The sequence below is a fragment of the Aquarana catesbeiana genome, linkage group LG11, assembly GCF_042186555.1.
Source record: "Aquarana catesbeiana isolate 2022-GZ linkage group LG11, ASM4218655v1, whole genome shotgun sequence".
NCBI classification, from domain to species: domain Eukaryota; kingdom Metazoa; phylum Chordata; class Amphibia; order Anura; family Ranidae; genus Aquarana; species Aquarana catesbeiana.
Genome location: NC_133334.1, coordinates 203,954,117 through 203,979,037, shown reverse-complemented (window position 1 = coordinate 203,979,037; position 24,921 = coordinate 203,954,117). Strand labels below are relative to the sequence as shown.

Sequence of the window (24,921 nt, the reverse complement as noted above, 5' to 3'; positions counted from 1 at the left end):
AGCTCCAGGAGGGATCTATGCTGGATTTAAAAAACCTCCACAACCTGATCCATCCATGCCGCTGCGACCACAGGAATGTACCCGGGCCTTGCATAGAAGAACGAGGTTTTGCCTGTAACGCTTCTCTTTAAGGGCTGGACCCTAGGAACCAGGACTCTTTTTGGTCTTGCTACATTACCTAAAGTTGTCCTGAGGGGTGCTATACAGGTCCAAAAGAGTGGAACCCCTATTAAAAGGGACCCGGTCTTTGAAGGTTTAAATACACTGCCCGTCGTGATGGGTGAAGTTTGGATCTGTCTGTTTTCAGCAGTATCCTGCAGCGAGGAAAAGGTAAGAGAAAAGCTTAGGAACTGCAAAGTCCACCTATGCCTATTCTTTTATATGTAACATTATAATGCCTTAAAGTCTCCTCTAGAGGGAGTAAGAATGCATATACCCTGTCAATCTGTGCTACAACAGCGTGTGCCCTAGCAGCTGGAGGGGGTTCTATATTTCCTCTCCCCCCAGTTGGGGAAACTGAGTGTCTGGGGGTACATGTAATATTGTACATTACATTTGTAAACAGTTTTGTGAAATGCTATGCTGCCATTACATTGTGACAAGCACTAAAGGCTGACAAACTGCTAAAGTACTCCCCCCCCCCCCCCCTCACGGGGCGGCTTTCATAGCTAAACATTTACTTGCCTATGCAAAAGCAGCCAGCCTTTCTCAAAGGCAGACCGTAATGCCACATGGCGGCTGCAGCCTCCTCTCCTCCTGGTCTGTGTCTCAGACCCGAATCCTGTGCCGTCCTCGCGCGTGGGCTGAGGTTTTACTTTTGAAAGGAGGAGGAAGGGTCGGGGAAGGGGTGTGGCTAAATCGGTCAGCCGCCGTGTTTGGACTCAGCGTCCTTGTGAAAGCATACGGTGCACAGACAATCAGGTTTACACCTGAGAGGGCTTAAAAGCTGACGCTCTGAGAACTAAATGTGTCTACCAGAGCAGCTGAAGCAAGAGCTGACACAGGACACAGGAGCACTGGAGCACGTGAGGGGTGTACACAGGCTTTTCCAGTACAGGAAAAAACATTATTGTTTAGCATCAGATTAATCTATGCTGCCATTGTTTTTCCTACTATTGCTCAGCAAATAGAACATAGTGCTTCTGCTTTTATGCTTAGCATTATGGCTTCCAAGGTTACTAATTCACCAAAAGTTCCACCCCCAGGCGCTGTGAACTCCAGCCGTGCCTCCACACTGTCATCCTCTACCGGAAATACCAGATATGGCAAGCCAGGGTGAGTCTTTGGAACCGATTGGTGGTGCAACTGCTTCTCACACGTCAGCTCCTGTATATGTGACTGAAGATGCTTTTTTCTCTGCCCTGCAGGGCTTAGAAGCAAGATTAGGGGCTTTAATCGCATCCTCCATCCAAGGGGATAGGAAGCATGCTAGATCCCTCTGCCTTTCTCCAAACCCTTTACCAAGGGAACAGTGGGGACAGGATGAGTTATTACCCTCAGACGATCGAGAGGAAAAACAAGCCAATTATTCCTCTGCGGAGGAAACAACAGTTGATGATTCAGCTTCACAATCTGAGGTACAAATCCTTATGGAAATGGTTCGCTCCACTTTCATGCTACCCCTAACAGAGTTATCTGAAAGTCCGGTTTCCTCCTTGGGTTCTTTGAAACCTTTACAACCTTTACAGCCTTTGCATGCATTTCCAGTCCATGCATTACTAGAAAAGTTTATTTATGCTGAATGGTATCATCCAGATAAGCATTTTCTCCCTCTAAAGAGATTCTCAGTTTTCTATCCCATGGAGGAAAAATTCACCAAAAGAATGGAAGGTTCCAGCAGTTGACGCTGCGATTTCCAGTGTGAATAAAAGTCTAACTTGTCCAGTAGACAATGCACAAACGCTTAAGGATCCAACAGATAAGAAGTTGGAATTCCTGTTCAAATCCTTTTTTTCCTTGGCAAGGACCGTTACTTTAAGTCAGTCCTTAATGGACCAGTTCGCAGAGACTCTTAAAGGGCTCCCTGCACAACAGGCCTATTGGGCGAATTACCAAAAGCATTATGTTTTGCCATAGATGCTATGAAGGATTTTTTTCACCAGGCGTCCCGCCTTGCGCTGGTGCTAGTACATTTGCGTAGGACCCTTTGGTTAAAAGATTGGTCAGCCGAAGCACCTTGCGAAAAGCTTCTGACTAGTTTCCCTTTTCATGGGGAGCGACTATTTGGCGATGATTTGGATAAATACATCCAGGCGATTTCTAGTGGAAAGAGTTCTCTTTTGCCAGTCAAAAAGTATAAATGTCCTTCATTTAAACAGATTTTTTCCCCTGCACCTGGGGTATCTGCCTCTAGGCAGTGGCGACGGCCTCCGCCATCAGACTCTAGAGGAAAACCTCAGGGTCAGACCCAGGCACAGAAGACCTGGGGCTGCAAATCTGCAAAGCAGAATACTAAAGCCTCATCATGATTCTGGATGGGGGTGTCAGACCCGTTCTGGATCTAAGGAATCTAAATCAGTTCCTGAAGATCCGCTCCTTTGGCATGGAGTCGATGAAGTCAGTAGTTTCCATCCTACAAGGAAGAGAACTTCTGGCATCCATCGACATCAGAGATGCATATCTGCATGTCCCACCAGAGGTTTCTACGGTTCGAAGTAGAACAGCAGCACTTTCAGTTTGTAGCCTCGCCCTTCGGGCTAGCTACGGCACCCCGGGTGTTCACAAAGGTGCTGGGCCCACCTCTAGCCAGGCTAAGGGCACAGGGCATAACAGTCTTGGCGTACCTAGACGATCTATTGTTAATAGACCAGTCAGTGGCTCGCTTGGAGCTAAGTGTACGCATTACAACCAGTTACCTGGAAAACCTGGGTTGGATTCTCAACCTAGAGAAGTCTTCCTTAAAACCGCTAAGAAAGCTGGAGTATTTGGGCCTGATCATAGACACAGCCCAGAAAAGGGTGTTCTTGCCTCCGGCAAAGATCGGCTCCATACAAGAGCTGGTGCGGATGGGTCAGGTCGAAAAGAAATCCCTCAATTCACCTTTGCATGAGGTTGTTAGGAAAGGTGGTGGCTTCATTCAAAGCAGTTCCCTATGCCCAGTTCCATTTGAGAATGTTACAAAACAGTATCCTGTCTGCTTGGAACAAAACGATCCAAGCTTTGGACTTGCCAATGCGAGTGTCCCAAAGCCTCAGTTGGTGGTTACTAACCCAGAATCTGCTGAAAGGAAAATCCTTCAGACCAATTATCTGGAAAGTAGTAACGACAGATGCCAGCCTTTCAGGCTGGGGAGCAGTACTAGAGAAGACGGCTGTCCAGGGACAGTGGTCAAGAACCGAAAGAGCCTTGCCCATCAACATCCTAGAGATTCGTGCAGTGCGTCTGGCTCTAAAAACCTGGACTTCCAGGTTAAAGAATTGTCCTGTCAGGATCCAATCCAACAATGCCACGGCTGTGGCCTATATCAATCACCAAGGGGGCACCAAGAGTGTCTCAGCTCAGAGAGAGGTGAACCATATTCTAACTTGGGCAGAAAAGAATGTTCCGTGCCTATTGGCAGTCTAAATTCCAGGAGTAGAGAATTGGCAGGCTGACTACTTAAGTCGCCAGCAATTATTGCCGGGGGAATGGTCTCTTCACCCCAACGTTTTTCGGGCTGTTTGGCAAAGATGGGGGACTCCGGACGTAGATCTTCTAGCGTCCAGATTCAACTTGAAGTTAGTCAACTTTGTGTCCAGGACAAGGGATCCACTCGCATGCGGAACAGATGCGCTGGTAACCCCGTGGGGTCAGTTCTCACTGATCTATGCATTCCACCCTATTCAGGACTTCTTTGCAGGGTCAAACTGGAAAGAAATCTGGTAATTCTGGTAGCACCAGCATGGCCCAGAAGGTCATGGTACGCAGAAATCGTAAAGATGGCAGTGGAGAGTCCATGGCCCCTCCCACTAAGGCCAGACCTGCTCTCACAGGAGCCGATATTCCATCCTACTTTACGAACGTTAAATTTAACGCCCTGGCTATTGAGACCCACATTCTGAAGAAACGTGGGCTTTCCTGGTTAGTTATCTCTACTTTAATTTATTTAATTTAATGCAAGGAAACCATCTTCCAGAACTATATATTATAGAGTTTTGAAGACTTGTGTTTCCTGGTGTGAATCCATGGGTTGGCACCCTTGGAGATATATCATAGGCAGAATTCTTGCCTTTCTGCAATTAGGCGTAGAGATGAAATTGGCCCTGAGTACTATTAAGGGCCAAGTCTCAGCCTTATCGATTTTATTTCAAAGACCGCTTGCTACGCATTCTTTAGTCCGGGGTTTTATGCAAGGGGTGATGTGGATTAATCCACCAGTTAAATCACCTTTAAGCCCTTGGAACGTGAATTTAGTTTTGTCAGAGTTACAAAAACAGCCATTTGAACCAATACAGCATATTCCCTTAGTCCTGACAAGGAAGCTGGTATTTTTGGTTGCTATATTCTCAGCAAGGAGGGTTTCGGAATTGGCTGCTCTTTCTTGTAAAGAGCCATATTTGGTTATTCATGAGGACAGAGTGGTGTTACGCCCTCGTCCAAGCTTTTTGCCAAAAGTGGTTTCAGGTTTTCACCTGAACCAAGATATTGTCCTGCCATAGTTTTTTTTAAAAACCATGTTCCAGGGAAGAAGAGTCACTACATTGTCTTGATGTGGTGAGAACAGTGAAAATCTATTTAAAGGCAACTGCTCAGATTCGTTAAACTGTTGTCTTATTTATTCTGCCAGAGGGTCCTAAGAAACGACAGGCAGCGTTGAAATCCACTGTCGCTAAGTGGATTCGACAAGTAATAATTCAAGCTTATGATTTAAAGGGTAAAATTCCCCCGTTTCAAGTTAAGGCACACTCTACGAGGGCGGTTAGTGCTTCTTGGCCAGTGCGTCACCAGGCCTCCATGGCTCAGATCTGCAAGGCCGCAACTTGGTCTTCAGTGCATACATTCACAAAATGTAATCAGGTGGATGTAAGGAGGAATGAGGATATCGCCTTTGGGCAAAGTCCTCAGGTCTGGGGGTGCCCTACGGGTTGTGTCTCTCTCCCCTCAAGTAGCATTACTATGGGACGTCCCATTAAGTAATTACTTAAGGCTCTGTGTCCCATGATGTACGATAAAGAAAATAGGATTTTTATAACCGCTTACCTGTAAAATCCTTTTCTTGGAGTACATCATGGGACACAGAGGTCCCGCCCCTCTTTTGTGGGGTTTAAGTATATTGCTTGGCTACAAAAACTGAGGTACTCCTGGAAGGAGGGGGGTTATATAGGGGAGTCAACTTCCTGTATTGAGTATACCAGTATCAACACCTAAGGTTTGGCCCATAACCCATTAAGTCATTTCTTAAGGCTCAGTATCCTATGATGTACTCCAAGAAAAGGATTTTACAGGTAAGCTGTTATAAAAATCCTATTTTTTCCCAAAAAATTGCATTTGAAAGACCGCCGCTCAAAAACAGTGTGACATATAATGTTGCAGTGACCGCCATTTTATTCTTTAGGGTCTCTGCTAATAAAATATATAATATGTTTAAGGGTTCTAAGTAATTTTCTAGCAAAAAATATTCATTTTAACTTGTAAGCAACTAATGTCAGAAAAAGACCTGGTCTTCAAGTGGTTAAAGATGAAAACCAGTGAGACAGGTAAATATACAGCTAAAATAAATTGGTTTGAATAATTATACTGTTTAATACAAACAATGCATTTGTAATTCTCTTTAGCCAGTCTTCTGACCAATACAGTTCTGCCAGGTGCCACAGGTGTGGCAAGTTCTAGTAACTACCTGCATATTGGATTGAATTTGCAGTGTATGTAGCTCATGCATTTCACACCCCCAATTATGCTGTGACACTTGTGTTGATGTGACTTACCTGAGTCCTCAATTGATCCACCGCTTTGCACAGCTGCATCTCTTCTCTACCCTCTTCTCACAGGGACTGAGGCAGCAGGGGGGAGCCATTGGCTCGTGCTGCTGTCAATGAAATTCTGTAATGAGTGGGTGGGGCCACTGTGTGTGTGTGTGTGTGTATAGATGCGCACAGCCTGGCTTGGAATTGGGCTTGCATGTCTGGCCCCATAGCAAGCCGCTTGCTTTGGGGGCAAACGGATAGTAGGAGGAGCCAAGAGCGCCTGCAGGGGACCTCAGTAAAGGAGGTTCAGGGCTGCTCTGTGCAATACCATAGCACAGAGCAGGTAAGTATAACATGTTTATTTTACTTGAAAAAAGATTCTGACTTTTAAGAAACACTTTTATTGATCTATCTTTTTTTTTTTCTCTCCTTCCCACCCCCCACTTGTAACATTTGTGATAGATTGTTTCTTCTGCCGCATCCAGTATTGGCTCACTGACTTCCGTCACAGCTATGAGTAGTGCCTCAGTCGACACAACCATCTCCAGGTAACATAAAAATATTTTATTTTTATCTTGACAATCTGTTTATAAGACCTTTTTTTTTTTCCCACAAAAATGAAATACTGTTCACCAGACAGACATACATGTTGGCTTAAAGTGACATATTCATACCAGACCTATATTTTAATAAAGTATAAGAAGAAAATACAAATATGTCTGTTTATGATCTGGTACATTTAGGCTGAATATTGTTTTGGCTTGCAAACAATTCATTATTCATTGGTACTTGTTATTGGCTTGTCAGACAGTACTTTAAGCAGAGCATACAGTATGTATATATAGTGGTTGTAAACCCTTACATATATCCATTGTTGTGACTGGCCTCAGGTGTTTCAGAGATGAAACATCCTTCTACATAGGTTTTACCTGTTTATCTGCAGTCTTCTCTTCTCTACATCCATTCAAAGTCCAGAATTTATATAGCTTGTCTGAGACTTCATAAAAAAGAGTGCGAAGAGTTGAAGTCACACTGTGTGCTCAGTGAGGAGAGCTCTGGATACTGATTGGAGGTTAGGGATACACCCCCCTTCACACAGGAACAGTGCTGAGGCTGTCATTCACAGGCTGTGTAATAGAGCTTCCTCCCTGGTCACAATTTTACTGTTGGTGTCAGAAAAAGTCAGAAGTGACAAATGTATATAGCAGAGAACAAAGCAGCTGACAGAAATGACACTAAGTGCTCTGGATTGAGACAATTACACGCTATAGAGGGACATGCTTCGTTCATTTTTCCCCTGTCTGAGGTGTACACCCACTTTAAGGAATCCAGAGCACTGGAATTGGACCTTGGAGGATGCAAGACAATAATGGGAGGCTATAGAATGCAGAGCAAGATATCCTCATGGACCACAGGGACATGTGACACTTTCCCTTTCCTTCCACAATAAAGCACAGGATTGTTGGAGCATTTAGTTACCAGGCCCTTTTACTTTAAAGCGGAGGTTTACACAAAAATTGAACCTCCGCTTTTTGGAACCCTCCCCCCCCTCCGGTGTCACATTTGGCACCTTTCAGGGGGGAGGGGGTTGCAGATACCTGTCTAAGACAGGTGTTTGCACCCACTAAGGGGAATAGACTTCCACGGGAGTCTACGCCACTTCCCGTCCCCCCCCCCGCGCTCTCTGCTGGGACACACACTGGTCCCAGACACAGCAGGGACCATTCGAATTGTGCAGCTCAACTCTCGCATGCGCAATAGGGAACTGGGAAGTGAAGCCGCAAAGCTTAATTTCCTGATTCCCTTACCGAAGATGGCGGCGGCAGCAGCATCCGAGGGACGGTTCGGCCTCGGGTGCCGACATCTCTGGACCCTGGGACAGGTAAGTGTCCTTTTTTTAAAAGTCAGCTGCGGTATTTGTAGCTGCTGACTTAAAAAAAAAAAAAAAAAATTTGCGGGACTCCCGCTTTAAAGTGGAGCTGTGTATAGTTGGTTGCAGTGGTTAAGCTTCAGACTACTTACAACATATACAGACCTGCCTGTTTGGTCTCTTGGGTGAACAGGGTGGTAGAAGTGTGAAAAGAGGGGAATTGCAAACAACTGAAGGTGTAGAGGAGTCTTCTTTAAAAGACCAGTATGGCCAAAGCTCTTTTGGCCATATTTGTCTTCTGGGTCACAAGACTGCACCTACTTTTGCTCTCTTTTGACCCAGAGTCAGCTTATTTTACAAAGCCACTCAAGGCTCTGGAAGTATCCTGACCATATTGTTGGAACCCACCCAGGTGCCTGATTGACAGCTGTATCTAGCTCTCAGCACATGTCTGTGAGCCCAAGTCTGCTGTGGAGGGGCAGAGCGTTAAGCAGTGATTGACTGTCACTGGCTCTGCTAACTCAAGAGTGAGAACTGAGCAATCAGCTGTCTTTAATTGCTCAGTTCACGGTGTGAAAGCTGCGGGGGGACAGGTGCAGTATCGGATTGATGCTGCATTCACCTAGGTGAGTAAGAATGTTTTTTGCATCTCTCTGTTCCGAGCAGGCCAAGAACTGAGTCATCAGCAGTCATGCGATCAGTTTTCAAACTTATCGCGGCCATAGAATGATCAAAATCCAGCCAGTCAGCCAGTCAATCAGTCAACCAGCCTGTTTTGTTTTTTTTTCGTACGATCACTGACGCTGGCTATAGTTGGCAGCAGTTATCATTGGATTTTGACAGAGGTGAAACCTCTCGCTGTCAAAATACAATACCGCAGCAAGAGGGTTTCCCCCATCAGCACTGACTGTGTTGATGGGGGGAATCAAGGCCTTTTGTTTTTTTCTTCAATTCCTTGTGGAAAGAAAGAAAACTGCTTAAATGCTGGCAAGCCCAAGAGCTGACGAGAGACAGCTGCAACATCACACTGATGCTACAGCATGGAGGTGAGTATGTATGCTTGTTTTTTTTTTTTTTTTTTATTGCCATACTTCTGTAGTTAATCTTTTCATTGCGTGGGGTAATACGTTCACAGAGTGCTGACATGCCCCTCTGTATGACAGCATACTTGTGTAGCTATCGGTTCTCTTTATTGTCTAATTGACCCTATTATCTATTCTGTGATTACCAGAAAAAGATCTGCAGCTAAGCTGGTCTCAGAACACTGGCAGACCTAAACTCTGAATCTTGAAATGCTCCAGGCTGTGCACTTTTGGGTTTATTCTTTGCACTAGATAACTTTCTAATCAATACCTTTATACAATGCTTGTTCATGATACACATGTTTTTTTCTCTTCTATTTGCTTTCCTTGTAATTTAAAGAGCTTAGGTGTCTGATGCCTTTTACTTAAAATAGAACTATAGGCAAAAGTTTTTCCTGGTGCATCTATTGCAGCATGCTATTGATAGGCTCCCCCATTGGCTCCTCCCTCATGACAGTGAATATAATAAAAGAATAAGTTAACCACTTCAGCCCCAGAAGGTTTGGCAGCTCAATGACGAGACCATTTTTTGCAATACGGCACTGCGTCGATTTAACTGACAATTGTGCAGTGCTGTACCCAAACACAATTGACGTCCTTTTTCCCCCACAAATAGAGCTTTCTTTTGGTGGTATTTGATCGCCTCTGCGTTTTTTTTTTTTTTGCGCTATAAACAAAAGAAGAGCGACAATTTTGAAAAAAACACTATCTCTTACTTTTTACTATAATAAATATCCCACATTTTTTTTTTTCAAAAAACAAACTTTTTCCTCAGTTTAGGCCGATATGTATACTTCTACATATTTTTGGTTAAAAAAAAATCGCAATAAGCATATATTGACTGGTTTGCGCAAAAGTTATAGCATTTACAAAATAGGGGATAGATTTATGATATTTTTATTTTTATTATTTTTTTTACTAGTAATGGTGGCGATCTGAGATTTTTATCGGGACTGCGATATTGCAGAGGACAGAGCCGACATTTTTGACACATTTTTGGGACCATTGACAATTATACAGTGATCAGTGCTATAAAAATGCACTGATTACTGTATAAGTGTCACTGGCAGGGATGGAGTTAACACTGGGGCGCGATCAAGGGGTTACCTGTTTTCCCTCACTGTGTTCTACCTGTAGGGGGGATGGGACTGTCTAGGAGGAGAGACATAGTATGAACACACAATCTGTTCTATCCCCTGAGAGAACCGGGATCTGTGTGTTTATACACACAGATCCTGGTTCCCGCTCTGTCACGAGCGATCGCTGGAGCCCGGCGGTCATCGCTCCTACCAGGAACTCGCATTGGCTCCTGGCACAAGCTGTGGGCGCGCATGCCCCTAGTGGCCAAAAGGCGAAGCGACGTAAGGTAATGTCGTTGTTTTGCCCAGCTGTGCCATTCTGCCTCAACTGCGGCGGCTGGTCGGCAAGCGGTTAAGGACTCCCCCATCTTTTTTTTATTTTTTTCCAGAACAGCTCTTTGCTCTGTCTGAAACGGCTTCATTATGGAACCGAACTCCTAAACTGGCCTTCCTAATCGCAAAAACATCAGGCAGAAGGGTTTCGGAATTACAAGTCCTTGGGGCAGAGGACGAACACATTGTTTTCTACCCGGATAGCGTATAATTGTGTACGAATGCGGTTTTGTACTGAAGGTATCCTCTCCTGTTTCTCCGGCAGATCTCGGATCCTACTTCAGGCTTTCTCCACGAGTTGGCTATTTCAAACGTTCTCAAATTTTACCTCTAGACTACAGCCCCGTTCAGAAAATCAGTGAAACTGTCATTCTGAGAGGCAAGATCAGAGGCAGGGAAGCCTCACCAGACCCATTACATCTTGGATAGTAAGATTATTTCAGAGAGCATACAGGGCTAAGGGCCTGGATCCTCCTCCTTCGGTCAGGACACACTCGACCAGAGCAGTTTGGTCGTCATGGGTCATGAGGGCCAATGTTTCAGTAGATACAACTTGCAGAAAGGCAACATGGCCTTTCCAGCACACATTTATGAGTCTCTACAGGGTAGACCCAGGAGCTCTGACCTCCGTGGGGTTCGGCAAGAGAACAATTTAATTAGCCTGAGTTTCAGCCAAATATTTTTTTCTAAGCATTACCCAGCTGTTTCAGCTAGTTATTTATCACTAATATGCTGCCATGGATGCACCAGGAAAACTGAATTTTTTTCATACTTACTGTAATTTTCCTTTCTTGGTGCAAATCCATGGCAGCATACGCACCCTCCCTCGGTATTCTATTTTACGGAGAATGAAGGGGGGAATCCTTAACCCTTTTTTTCATAATAATCATTGTCCTGAGGGAGGAGCCAAAGGTGGAGCCTGTTACTAGTATGCTGCCATGGATATGCACTAGGAAAGGAAAATTACGGTAAGTATGAAACCATTTTCCATTTTTTTTTTTCAATTTGGATAGAGCAAGGGAGGGTTATGACCCCTGTCAGATTTCTTTTCACCATCTGTGTCCCATTGCATAGATTTCACTTCACTTCCTGTCCAATAGCCAAACATGAAGTCAGGAAATCACTGCAAATTAAGGGGATTTCCTTAGGGCCACCAGAACTAGTGTCCCCATTGGAAGATTTCCCCTCTATTACTTTTCTAGGGACAACCCAAAATTTAGGATTTTCACTTTCAATAATAATGGTAAATGGGACAATTGGAGAGGGTGAATCTGCTTACCGGGGACACAGACAGCAATAAAAACTGACAAGCATTCTAAACCATCTCCACTCTATCCAAAAACTGAAAAAAAGTTTTGCCTTTCATTATACTTTAATATGTCGGTGTCACTATATAGTTGTATTAACCTACAGAAATATATACATATAAGCCTGTGATTTTCCCATGCAAGGCAAAGCAACATGTTCAGATGAATGCCCCTCTACAGAAACACTTGCTTTCCTGATGCTCCGGTGCTGCTGCCAGGAAGGGAGAGCAGGAAGCAATGTAAAAACTTTGAATTGCTATAGTTAGAACGTAATGTGACTGAGGACTGGCTACCTGTCATCATGTGACAGCACTAGGTAATTGTCAAGCGCCAGCATTGTTACATGATCTACATACTAAAAGCCCTGGGTATATTCACTGTCAGCAGCTAAACAGCATGGGGAGGAGTAAAAGAAAGGTGAGTGTGCTGTTGAGGAGGAGGTAATTAAAGTTAGTATGTTGCTTTGCTTGGTATGAGCAAAAGCACAGGTTTGCTTTAAATGTTCATCTCCGGTCTCATGTTTTTTTTTTTTTCTTGCAGGCTTCCTGATGAAATTACACTAAGTCCAAAACTACAGATTGACAGTAGCGTTACATTAAGTAGCTCTCTGCATAGTGGAAGTTTTCCAGCTTCTCCAAGAACCTCAGCTGTTCTTATTCCAGGCCTTTCTGAGAAAGTAATTCACAAACCAATAGTACAGGTAAAAACAGTCTCTTTCACATAAATAATGTGGTCTGCTGCTAATTTTATATATATATAGATATATATCGATATATATCTATATATAGCTATATATATATGTGTATATATAGATATATATATCTATATAGATGTGTGCATGTATGTATATGTGTATATATATATATATATATATGTGTGTGTGTGTGTGTGTGTGTGTGTGTGTGTGTGTGTATATATATATATGTGTGTGTGTGTGTGTATGTATATATATATATATATATATGTCAAATTGGGGTTGTGACCTGTCCACTCATTTTGTGTGAATGCACCAACATGCCTCCATCCCATATTGTACAAAAAAAATGGAGGATGGGGGCGGGACTTTGTGTGAGGCATGTTGGTGAATATGTCCACATTATAAAAACTGTGATGGTAAGATGTCTAGAGTTGATCCTGTATCAAATGATGATACCCACAGAATATATTGCAAGGAAATGATACATAGTTTAATACAGAAAGATCATAAAACCACATACATGATAAAAGGAGTACATTTGGGCTACAATGAGGTATGTTGACATACGAAATTTACAGACATGGTTTGAATAATGATAATACATGTACAGGACATGGTAAAATAGTGTAACACATGGTACAATAAATAGATGTATGCATCGATAGATGTTAACTCTACGCGTTTCTTGGCTTGAAACCAATCGTCAGGAGTCTGATGCAGTGTAGCTGCATTGAAAGAATAACTGTGTGTCAGTAAAAGTATGGGGAAAATGGACGCATAAACATGCAAAATAGTTTAGATATACTCAGACGATGCATGGGTGAATGATAACCCATACAATGTGGTGCAATGTTGGTCCGGGTACACTGAATCTCACCCGGGGTTGAGGCAGAGAGCACGCTCCAAGGAGACCATCGGCCCGACCGACCAGGTGGCCGGAGCACCTACAAGGGCCACCAAGCGGGGACAGATAGCGAGGCCCAGAGAATGGGAAAAACGCTGGGAATGAAAAAAGGAGATGAGAGTGTGAGTGACTTGAGTGAAAATAAGGGAGTGAATGGAGGAGTGAAAAGGGAGGAAAAGACAAGGAGAGGGGCCCAGAGTGTACATAAGTATGAGTAGTGGGAATAGCCCATCACACAAGAAGGAAATATGTGAACCGAAATGTGAGTGTGCAAAACCAGGAAGCCACTGCAGGTGTCAGTGTCAATCACTGTTTCCAATCAGGGCAGAGACCACCAGCCTTCATATGGCTTGCCTATTTTATTTATTTTGCCCTTCCCTTTATTTTCCTTTTCTTTTGTATTCATAGCATCTATATATTTTTTATTCTCCCTGATCATATACGCTGTCTGCTTGCTGCTCTCTGGATGCAGTTGGTGCCGGGATCTATCTGGTCTTTTCCCGGGGTTGCGATGCGCCCAGTCCATTACCCGCCACCCGCCCTACCATTGACGGGGGCGGGTCCTGGCCTCGACGCATCGGCGTCATTACTCCCACGTCCCGCCTCCTGCGCCTTTGGCTGCCGTAGGCGGAGCCTATTGGTGATTTACCAACCAGGACCTTGACGCTGCTGGGTTGGGGGGTGGCCACACGATGTTCCTGGCTGCCCGCCCCCCGCCACGTCATCAGGTCCGCCTATGACGTTGGCGTGAGCGCGCCCCTAGCCCTCGGCTTTATTACGGCCGTCACTGGCCGGGCACCTTGTGCGCTCACCATGTCTCTTCGGGGCACGTCAACTGGCCCGGCTATCTCACCACAGGTAACTTCCTTATACACTCTTACACTTCTTCACTGACACCTGCAGTGGCTTCCTGGTTTTGCACACTCACATTTCGGTTCACATATTTCCTTCTTGTGTGATGGACTATTCCCACTACTCATACTTATGTACACTCTGGGCCCCTCTCCTTGTCTTTTCCTCCCTTTTCACTCCTCCATTCACTCCCTTATTTTCACTCAAGTCACTCACACTCTCATCTCCTTTTTTCATTCCCAGCGTTTTTCCCATTCTCTGGGCCTCGCTATCTGTCCCCGCTTGGTGGCCCTTGTAGGTGCTCCGGCCACCTGGTCGGTCGGGGCCGATGGTCTCCTTGGAGCGTGCTCTCTGCCTCAACCCCGGGTGAGATTCAGTGTACCCGGACCAACATTGCACCACATTGTATGGGTTATCATTCACCCATGCATCGTCTGTGAGTATATCTAAACTATTTTGCATGTTTATGCGTCCATTTTCCCCATACTTTTACTGACACACAGTTATTCTTTCAATGCAGCTACACTGCATCAGACTCCTGACGATTGGTTTCAAGCCAAGAAACGCGTAGAGTTAACATCTATCGATGCATACATCTATTTATTGTACCATGTGTTACACTATTTTACCATGTCCTGTACATGTATTATCATTATTCAAACCATGTCTGTAAATTTCGTATGTCAACATACCTCATTGTAGCCCAAATGTACTCCTTTTATCATGTATGTGGTTTTATGATCTTTCTGTATTAAACTATGTATCATTTCCTTGCAATATATTCTGTGGGTATCATCATTTGATACAGGATCAACTCTAGACATCTTACCATCACAGTTTTTATAATGTGGACATATTCACCAACATGCCTCACACAAAGTCCCGCCCCCATCCTCCATTTTTTTTGTATATATATATATATATATATATATATATATATATATATATATATATATATATATATATATATATATATATATATATATATATATATAAATTTTTTATTTTTTTTATTTAGTATTACATTAGGCAGTACAGCTGTAAACTCAAAACTATGGTCATTAAAGTACGTATGTTTTCTTCAAGCAGAATTTGACCCAAAAGGGCAAATTCCGCTTTAAGTCCTCTCTTGCCACATTTGGCATGTCTTTTTTTTTTTGGGGGGGGGAAGAGCAGGTACCTAGTTTTGACAGGTGGCCGCTCTCCCTTCTGCTAGGACAGCTTAGGCGACCCTGACCTTAACCATTGGTATGTACCCTGGGTGTCTGTAAATGTACCCCACTGTGTTGGGTCAGCCTTTTAACAACATTAAAATGGTGGGTGGTTAATTTTTTTTTTCACAGCGATTTTTCAAACGCATTTTTGTGGTTAAAAAAACACTCTTTAAAATTTTAATGCACTAAAAAACACTATATTGCCCAAATGTTTGATGAAATAAAAAAGATGATCTTAGGCCGAGTACATGGATGCCAAACATGACATGCTTTAAAATTGCGCACAAACGTGCAGTGGCGACAAACTAAATACATTTTTAAAAGCCTTTACAGGTTACCACTTTAGATTTACAGAGGAAGTCTACTGCTAAAATTACTGTCCTCGATCTGACCTTCGCGGTGATACCTCACATGCATGGTGCAATTGCTGTTTACATTTGACGCCAGACCGACGTTTGCGTTCGCCGTTGCGCGAGAGCAGGGGGGGGGACAGGGGTGCTTTTTTTTTTTTTTTTTTTTTTTTTTATTTCTTTATTATTTTTTTGCTTTTTTATCTTATTTTTAAACTGTTCCTTTCATATTTTTTTTTAAATCATTTTTATTGTTATCTCAGGAAATGTAAATATCCCCTATGATAGCAATAGGTAGTGACAGGTACACTCTTTTGAAAAAATTGGGGTCTATTAGACCCTAGATCTCTCCTCTGCCCTCAAAGCATCTGACCACACCAAGATCGGTGTGTTAAAATGCTTTCCCAATGGCGCTGTTTACATCCGTCGAAATCTAAGTCATGAAATGCTCGTAGCTTCCGGTTTCTTAGGCCATAGAGATGTTTGGAGCCATTCTGGTCTCTAATCAGCTCTATGGTCAGCTGGCTGAATCACCGGCTGCATTCTCAGGTTTCCTGTTGGGACAGGAGAGCCAGAGAAAAACATGGAAGACGGTTGGGGGGGGGGGGCATTCCCTCCCACTGCTTGTAAAAGCAGTCTAGAGGCTAATTAGCCGCTAGGATTGCTTTTACATGAAAGCCGACCGCTGGCTGAAAAGAATGATACCAAGATGATACCTAAACCTGCAGGCATCATTCTGGTATAACCACTCAAAGTCCAGCAACATACCAGTACGTTGCTGGTCTTGTTGGGCATATATTGTAAACTTTTTTTTCGTGCAGCCTGTGGGCTGAACGAGAAAAAGAGATTGATCGGTGGGTATGCCCACCATTAGAATACCTTCCTTCATCCAACCACTTCTAATGATGGGCATACATGCACCGTTTATATATGCCGAAGCATGGGGACATATATGCTGAAGTATGTAACTGTGGTGGTGAAATCACCTCCGACAGCGTTGGAGTCCCGGCTTTATGTATCGTGGGAGCAAACGCTGTTGCTGTCAAGATGGATAAATCCGCTCTGCAGCTGAATGGCGTACCTGAAAGCAAAAAATTGGTTAACAATAAAACACAGTAAACCGTAAAGTATAAAAAAATTGCATACCTATAAAGCAAACATGATAAAAACATAATAACAATAACACATTGCAGAATGGAATACAGTAAAAAAGAGCAGAACAATAGAGAGAATAGAGAGAGAACAATAAAACGACAACTATTTTTGTTTTTTTTTCACTTTTTTTTGTGGGTTTTTTTTTTCACTTTTTTTTTCACTTTTTTTTTGTAACTTTTATAACTGTAACCGTTTCCAGGTTCGGGTCTCTCAAAATGCGATGGCATCTTGGGAGACCCTGTGAAAGTGTGTCCTAGTCTGTGCAGTGCTGTACCCTACGCTAAAACTCAACTAGTGTATGGTAGCGTGCAAAACATTCACCAATGCAAAGACCAGGATTGTCAGGACAGGGGGGACAATAATACCGGGTGTCACGCCTATATCCGCGCTTTCTGCAGACACGACATTTACTTTGGGGGGCTCGTTGGGTAGGGGTACTCGGGAGGACATAAGGAAAATGCCTCTCATGCAGCCGGCTTACTGCATTTGGTTGGGGAAGGTGAGGTGGAGCACCGTCTGGAAACAGAAGGGCTCGGACAATCTCTTTAGATCTCCTGGAATTTAAGGAAGGATCCAGTCCGTCCTGAAGCTCTGTATAGCACATGAGCACGTTCAGCAAAGCCAATTGAAATAAGTATACAGACACTTCTTTTTTATACCAGCGTCTGGCCTTACGGGCAATTAGGTACGGCGCCAACAACTGGTCGTTGAGGTCCACCCCTCCCACATTGAGGTTATATTCGTGGACACAGAGGGGTTTCTCCACAACACCAGTCGCCGTAGTAATTTGGACTGTCGTGTCTGCATGAAGGGAGGCAAGAATGAAAACATTCTTATTATCCTTCCACTTCATAGCGAGCAAATTTATTACACTGCAAGCAGGCTCTCTCCCCAGCCTAAGACGGGAATCTACAAGCCGCTGGGGAAAGCCCCAGCAATTAGGTCGCACGGTGCCACATGCTCCAATCTGCTGATCAAAAAGGTGACTAAAAAGTGGCACGCTCGTGTAATAATTGTCCACATATAAGTGGTACCCCTTTCCGAATAAGGGTGACACCAAGTCCCACACAATCTTGCCAGCGCTTCCTATGTAGTCAGGGAAGTTTGTTGGCTCTACGCGACTATCTTTGCCCTCGTCAACCATAAAACTACATGTATACCCTGTGGCCCTGTCACAGAGCTTATACATATTGACCCCGTATCTGGCATGCTTGCTGGGAAGGTACTGTTTGAATGACAAGCGGCCAGAAAACTTAATCAGGGACTCATCAACGCAGACAACTTGATGGGGAGTAAACAAGTCTGCAAAACGTTGGTTGAAGTGGTTTACGAGGGGCCGAATTTTGTAGAGCCGTTCGTGTTCAGGGTCTCCACGAGGATGACAGAGTTCATTGTTGTTGAAGTGCATGAACCTCAAAATCTGCTCGTATTGTGCCCTGGTAATGGAGGCAGAGAACAAGGGCATCTGGTGAATTGGGTCAGTGGACCAATATGACCGCAACTCACTCTTTTTAGTTATGCCCATGTTGAGGGAAAGGCCCAGAAAGATCTTAAATTCGGAAACCGTAATTGGTTTCCAATCTTTGGAAAGGGAGGACTGGGGAATAGTGGCGATGTGTTGACCAGAGTACAAATTGCTTTGGTCCACAATAGATCTATAGAGATCTTCAGTGAAAAACAGCGAATAAAAATCAAGTGGCGTAAAATCAACTGTTTCCACATGAATGCCGGGTTGGCCAGTGAATGGGGGAAGTACGGGTGCTGCAGAAGTGGTGGGTTCCCAATTCGGATTGGTGAATGCAGCAGGAAGGGCACTATGGGCACGACAGGCCTGTGTTCGTCTTCTTGGTGGCAGCGGGACACTACTTGTGCTTGCCACCTCACCAGCTTGAACTGCACTTATGAGATTCGCCACGTCACCAAGTGTTACTGCAGTGCTGGATGTACGATCAGGGTGTACTAGGCCGCTGGTGCTTGCCAGTTCACCAGAAGGAATAGCGGCGCTAGTACTTCTCTGCTCCATACGAGGGACCTGCGGTTCTTGCACATCAAGGACAGAAGAAGTTTGGGGTCTGGTACGCCTGACCTTGGCAGGGACCACAACTTCGTCGTCAGAGCTATCTGTCATGGAGCCGCTGCTGTCTACAGGTTTGTATTCTGAGCCTGAATCTGACAGATGAGTGACTTCCTCTTCACTATCTGTCATGCTCAGAAACGTGTAGGCCTCTTCACTAGTGTACCTTGGATTTGCCATTTTGGGCTCTAAATTTAGTGGTACACTAGTGAGACTTGCAGGTAAAAAAGCTCCTGACTGTTAGCGACTGATTCAAAACGCTACCAAAAAACTGTTAGCGATCGCAGGGATCAGGCCTGACTCTGTGAATCGGATATTGATCCGTTCAGATACTATATCACTAAGGGAGGTGTATGCTGCGTGCGTGGGTGTTAGCGGTACTGGCACTAACCTGACGCTGCCTGGGGCGACGCAGACCTTATCTGACCCTAAAAACTTAACTTATATCACCGCTGGACAATTAGGGGGTTAAACCTTTATTAAGTAATGAACGGCAGGTGCCCTAAAACTATAATAAACAAACTTACCAGCGTCACCCGTAACACTTATACGGTAATCACTGGTGAAAGGGTTAACTAGGGGGCAATCTGGGGGTTAACACCTTTATTAGGTAGTATATGGGGGTCCCTGTCGCTATAAAACACTGACGGCCAACCTATATACTTACCTCCCTGTGTCACTAATACAGCGATCAGAAAAACGATCGCTTAGTGAGACTGGCGATGGGGGGTGATCAAGGGGTTAACCTTTATTAGGGGGGGTTATGGGGGTACCCTAGACCTAAAGGGGGGTACTCTAGACCTAAAGGGGGCTCACCCTAACTGCCCTAACACTTATAACTGTCACAAACTGACACCAATGCAAAAAAAAAAAAAAAATGCTATTGGTGACAGTGGGTACAGGGGGGTGACTGGGGGGTGAAAAGTGTGCCTGCGTGTTCTACTGTAAGTGTAGTGTTGTGCAAACTCACATTGATGTCTTCTCTCCTCGGCGCCGGAACAAAAAGACCAGCTCGAGGAGAGATTACATCACTTCCTCCGCTTCTGTTTACATTACAGAAGCCGAGCTTGTCATTCGCCAGGAGCGATACCGAGGGAGTGGCCACGAATGAGTGGCCTCCCCCTCACCTCTGATCGCCCCTGACATGAATCCGACCGCCGCAGGCACGGGGGGGGGGGGGGGGGGTTCCGACTGGACCCCCCGCCCGCGGGCAGGCAGGTAAGTCCTTATGCCTGCCCGTGCCATTGTGCCGACGTACATCGTTGTGCGGCGGTCGGCAACTGGTTAAACTCTCCAGTATCTTCCTGACTATAGATGTTAGGGTTGTCCCGATACCGATACTAGTATCCGGTACCGATACCGAGCATTTGCCCATGTACTTGTACTCGATGCTTCACCCGATACCGGGAAAGTCAGCAGTGATCGGTGCGTGCGGGAGTCACAAGCTTCTCCCCCTGCGGCTTTCAGCTGGTGTAGTGAAATTTATACAGCAGTGATCGGTGCTTGTAACTCTCCCACACGCGAACATCGCTGACTGTCACCTCATCCTCCTCCATGCCCCCTCCGTTCTGCAGCTGTCCCCCTCCGTTCTGCGGCTGTCCCCCTCCAGTTTTCCTCCATGTCCTCCTCCGTTCTTCCTCCGCTGTCTTCTCTCCATTAATTTTCAGTGCAGCTGAGGCTGCAGAGAAAGGGACTGGGTAATCTCTATCCTTGGTCTCTTTCTTTGTCTCGAGGGGGAGATATCAGGGGTCTGTTAAGACCCCTGATATATCACCAAAGCCCCCCAACAGGGCTGATTAAAAAAAAAAAAAAAACACAAAGTAGTGCAATAAATAATAATAAAAAAAAAAATTGTAAAAATAATAAAAATTTAAATAAGAAACACACAGAAGCCGTCCACCCCCTCCCCCCCTTAAAAAAAAAAAAAAAGAAAGCATTGTAAAAAAACAAAAAATTGTAAAAAAACAAAAATTGTAAAAAACAAAAAACACTGTCACGTGACATTAAAAAAAAAAAAAAGAAAAAAAAGAATCTGTATCGACGAGTACTTGAAAAAAAGTATCGGTACTTGTACTCGGTCTTAAAAAAGTGGTATCGGGACAACCCTAATAGATGTTAAACTAACAGGTCTATAGTTAATTGTTAAAGACTTAGACCTTTTAAATATAGGCACCACTTTGGCCTTACGCCTATCCATTAGTTTTATTCCAGTCATTAAAGTAGCGCTGGAATCTATAAGTTGCACAATTGTCATTTACCCAGACGTACACATTTGCATTCATATAATTTTTTTTTAACCTAATTTTATTACTTTCTTAAGGGGTCCCCCATGTGATAATTTGTTGTAACAGGTTCTCTTTATGTGTGGAAAGATGCAGGAAGCAAAGTACAGTTGTCATATAAAGCAGCTGCACTTTCTGTTCCTCATGTTTTGGTAGTATGCTTAAAGCCTAACTCCAGGAATTAAAGAAAAAAAAAAATCACACTTGCAGAAGGGCTCTTCCCATAAATCCTTGGTATGTCTCTAGGGATTCCCAGTGCAGGCTTGTCGTACTTATATCCCACTCCAGCTAGCTATGATGCCCCGCCTCTGCCCGAAGATCCAGTCTGTAGAAGGAGGACCCTCAGTGTCATCTCTTGGAATACAGAGTCGTGAACCCTGTATTTTATGTTAAGGAGGCTGGAGCATGACTGGAGCTACTCAGAGGTTACAGAATATCATCAGAGGTTACTAAACAGACTTGGGGGGGGGGGGGGGCTGTTCCAGCTCTGGAGGGATCCTGATGAAGCCAGGAGTAATGTATGCATTTACTTTCTGTGCACCACTAGACATGGCAAGTATTTAACCCTTGCAGTATAAGGGGACCTCACTGCAAGGGTAAATGTTTTTTTTTTTTCTATTTCTGAAGTTGGACTTCAAAGTGGATCTGAAAGATTTACCTTTAGACTTCAATTGCTCCTAAAAAAAATAGTGGTGCACTTCCTAGCACATCTGTATCCTAGGTACTTTGCCTATAGCCACATAACTATTTCTGCTTTGTGAATAGCACTGCTGCCTCCTAATCCTTTAAGCCCCATACACACTATTGGATTTTCTGCTGATTTTTGTCTTCAGATTTAGCAAAACCGTGTAGTGCAAGGGCCTGCCTGATTGGATACAAATTGAAACTCTTAAGGTTTGACCTCCATATTATATGGTTTTGGTAAATCTGAAGACTAAAATCTGAAGAAAATCGAATGGTGTGTATGAAGTCTCTGTGTAACAAGATTTGGAGTGAGATTTAGTGGTGTCAATCCTGTGCTGTTCTTCTTAAAATAAAGCTACAGTGTAATGATCTTCCTGGCTTTGCTTCATTCATGCATCTTGGTAGCAACTTCTTGAATATTTCCCACAGTCCTTATATCTCCAGTCGTTGGGAGGCAAGCATTTACACGAGGAAGCAAAACCACCTTCTCTACCAAGGTGGCTGTCCCCACACACAGGCACAATTTAGACTAAGACATCGTAAGTCAGTATTGGGGAAAGGTTCGTCTCCTGCCCTCCTGCATTTTTGTGCACAACGTCTGCAGTTCAGATCCTCTTGATAAAAAGCTAACGCTGCATGAAGGTATCTCATTGTACTGGCTGAATATAATCTTTAGAAGCATTTGGGGGCTTAGATTCAAATGCCACCCCTCCTGCTAAATTATTTATAACACAAAGCTGCAAATTATGGTAACGTGTGGTGTATTTTTTTTATTCTTTCTCTTCGCTTTTGGGTGCGGTGTTTATATATGTAAGCTGCCATCTTCCCCTCTATTTTTTTACATTTTATGCATATTTTTATGCTTCTGTTTTTGTCCACATCCTCTTAAATACTGATTATGAAAATTACCAATAAACAGAAGTGTAGGCCAAGAAAATTGAAATATTTAATTTAAAAAGCAAATTACTAGCTGTATACCTGTTATGCATTGATCATTATAGCTGCTTGATAAACTTTTCTTTTCTTCTTCAAAAGTGTAACTATTTACATTTTCGCTGGTTGGTTAATTTCCCTAGGTTACACCATCAAGTATTCCATTAGAACTTCAAAATTTGGAAACTTCTTTGGCACCCCATGCTTCACCTACTCGTGAACGGTCCCCAGATGTTATCTCAAGTGCTTCCACCGCTGTGTCCCAAGATATTCCAGAGATTGCCTCAGAGACCCTGCAAAGAAGTTACCCAGCCCCTATATCATTAGGCCTGACCCCTGACGATACTGACAAAAATCACGCTCCCAGCATGAGCTCTGCAGCCTCTGCCCTACACCTTCTTTCAACCCGTAATTGTAACATACCAGAGCATGGACACAGAGTATTAGAGACGGGATCTTCTGCAGCTCAAGATGAACTGATTGGGGCTGAGCCTCTGGCTGAGAGGAGCATTCAGGATAAGGTAGAAGAAGCCATTGCCCAGCCTTGGCCTGCAGCACCTGACATAACAAGGGAGACCAGAAATAATTTAAATGAAAGGTAAGCTGTAGTATTTGAAAAAAGTCCATACCTTTTTAATTATAACTAATAATCTGTTGTCTTTATTATTTTCATATTAAGTTTCAAGATATCAGTAAACTCCAAATTTATTTTATTTTATTAGGAATGATAAGATGGCTGGAAACACAATGCTGATGTCACTTTCCAGGTTTGCTATGAGAGAACATTCATAGATTAATAGAAAATTCTGCCGAAATCTTTAACTGATGCCTTCTTCCTTAGTTGAAACATCTGATTGTCTCTTTGAGAGTCGCACGCTTAACAGACATTCTTGTTTTTGACATAACATTCGTGCAGTAGCAAGTTGACTTGTTTATTTTTACCGGATACAATTAGTGACAAAGACTCGCTGCTGAATTTCATTACTGTGTGCTTGCATTTGTAAACATTTTTGTGACATAATGCCACTGACCAGACCTGTTTTGTAGGCTGTTAAGACCAGCATTTGACCAGGTCGTTTTGTCACTTATTTAAAATTGTTTTATTCATATAAAGAAACTTTATAGTGCCAACTGTTTGTGCAGTTCTTTATAAAACAAAGGGAGAATGTACAGTTGCAATAGAATGCGGATAAAAGGGTCAGGGGGCCTTTGAGAGTGCTTACAAACTTGAAGGGATGGCAAGTGATATAAAAGTAACTGTGGAGGATGAGGTGATGGAAAAGGTAAAAGCTACGTTTCTTGGTAAAGAAAGGGTAGGCTTTCCTAAAGAAATGCGTTTTCAAGGATCACCTAAAGGTGAATAGGGTAGAAGATAGAGAGATTTCAGGATTGAGTTCCAAAGGAAGCAAGAGACTGTAGAGTTTTGTTTTTTGGGTTTAGATACTCCTTTACAGGACACATGATCTGTAATTCATAGACCATGGGTTATATGAAACGATATTGTTGTGGGACAACTTATAAAACCCTTCCCACTCCCAGCAATCCTTGTTTTTTTGTTATTGTCCTTGGATGGGCCATTAGGACTGAGAGTGGGGTTCTGAATATGCTTCCAATTTCTGCCTACAGCCATTGCAGCTACCATCTACAGCATCCGGATCAGTGCACCTTGGCATCCGCCTCGGGGACAGTACCCAGAACTTGCCTCATATGGGTTGCAGCTTGTATTGTTGCCTTCTGCACTGAAGTCTGCAATAGAACTCGCCCTTGGTACAGCAAGGTGTAGTTAGCCTTAGGGTGCTATATAGGTCATTGGCGATCTGCACCGTTATGACACAGTCCCTAAGGACCCCATCCGTGAAGGTGGGAGTTAACTCTGTTAAATCCAGTACATGGCTAGAATGACTCGAAGGCTCAGGGACTGCCTGCATGATCACCTCTATGGCATAGAGAAACCTCATTCAACCAATGTAGCTAAGCATTACAGTGATTGTCATGGAGGTGATCTGGCTGCCGTATCCATACAAGTCATTAAAAAAAAAAGCAGTGTCGCATAAGGGGTGACACCTTTTGTATGCTGTGTAAACGGGAAGTCTACTGGATATTTCAACTTCAAACGAGAATACCTCATGGGTTAAATTTTGAATGGGATATTGACCACTTTTATGAATGGAACCGTATACTTCCCTTTTTTTGCTTATCTATGCCTGTATAAATAGTGGATTT

General features: G+C 43.7%; 1 protein-coding gene across 2 annotated transcripts in view; it reads left to right on the top strand.

Moving 5' to 3' along the window:
- The window catches only part of EDC4 (enhancer of mRNA decapping 4), a 470,500-nt gene that overhangs the window by 286,497 nt on the left and 159,082 nt on the right, over nt 1–24,921 (top strand). The window contains exons 16-19 of one of the 2 annotated variants that reach the window (XM_073605174.1): nt 6,345–6,430; nt 12,094–12,253; nt 22,842–23,296; nt 23,421–23,465. In XM_073605174.1, coding sequence (XP_073461275.1) covers nt 6,345–6,430; nt 12,094–12,253; nt 22,842–23,296; nt 23,421–23,465 — 746 coding nt within the window. The remainder of the gene's footprint in view (nt 1–6,344; nt 6,431–12,093; nt 12,254–22,841; nt 23,297–23,420; nt 23,466–24,921) is intronic. The other variant, XM_073605175.1, reaches the window with a different exon arrangement.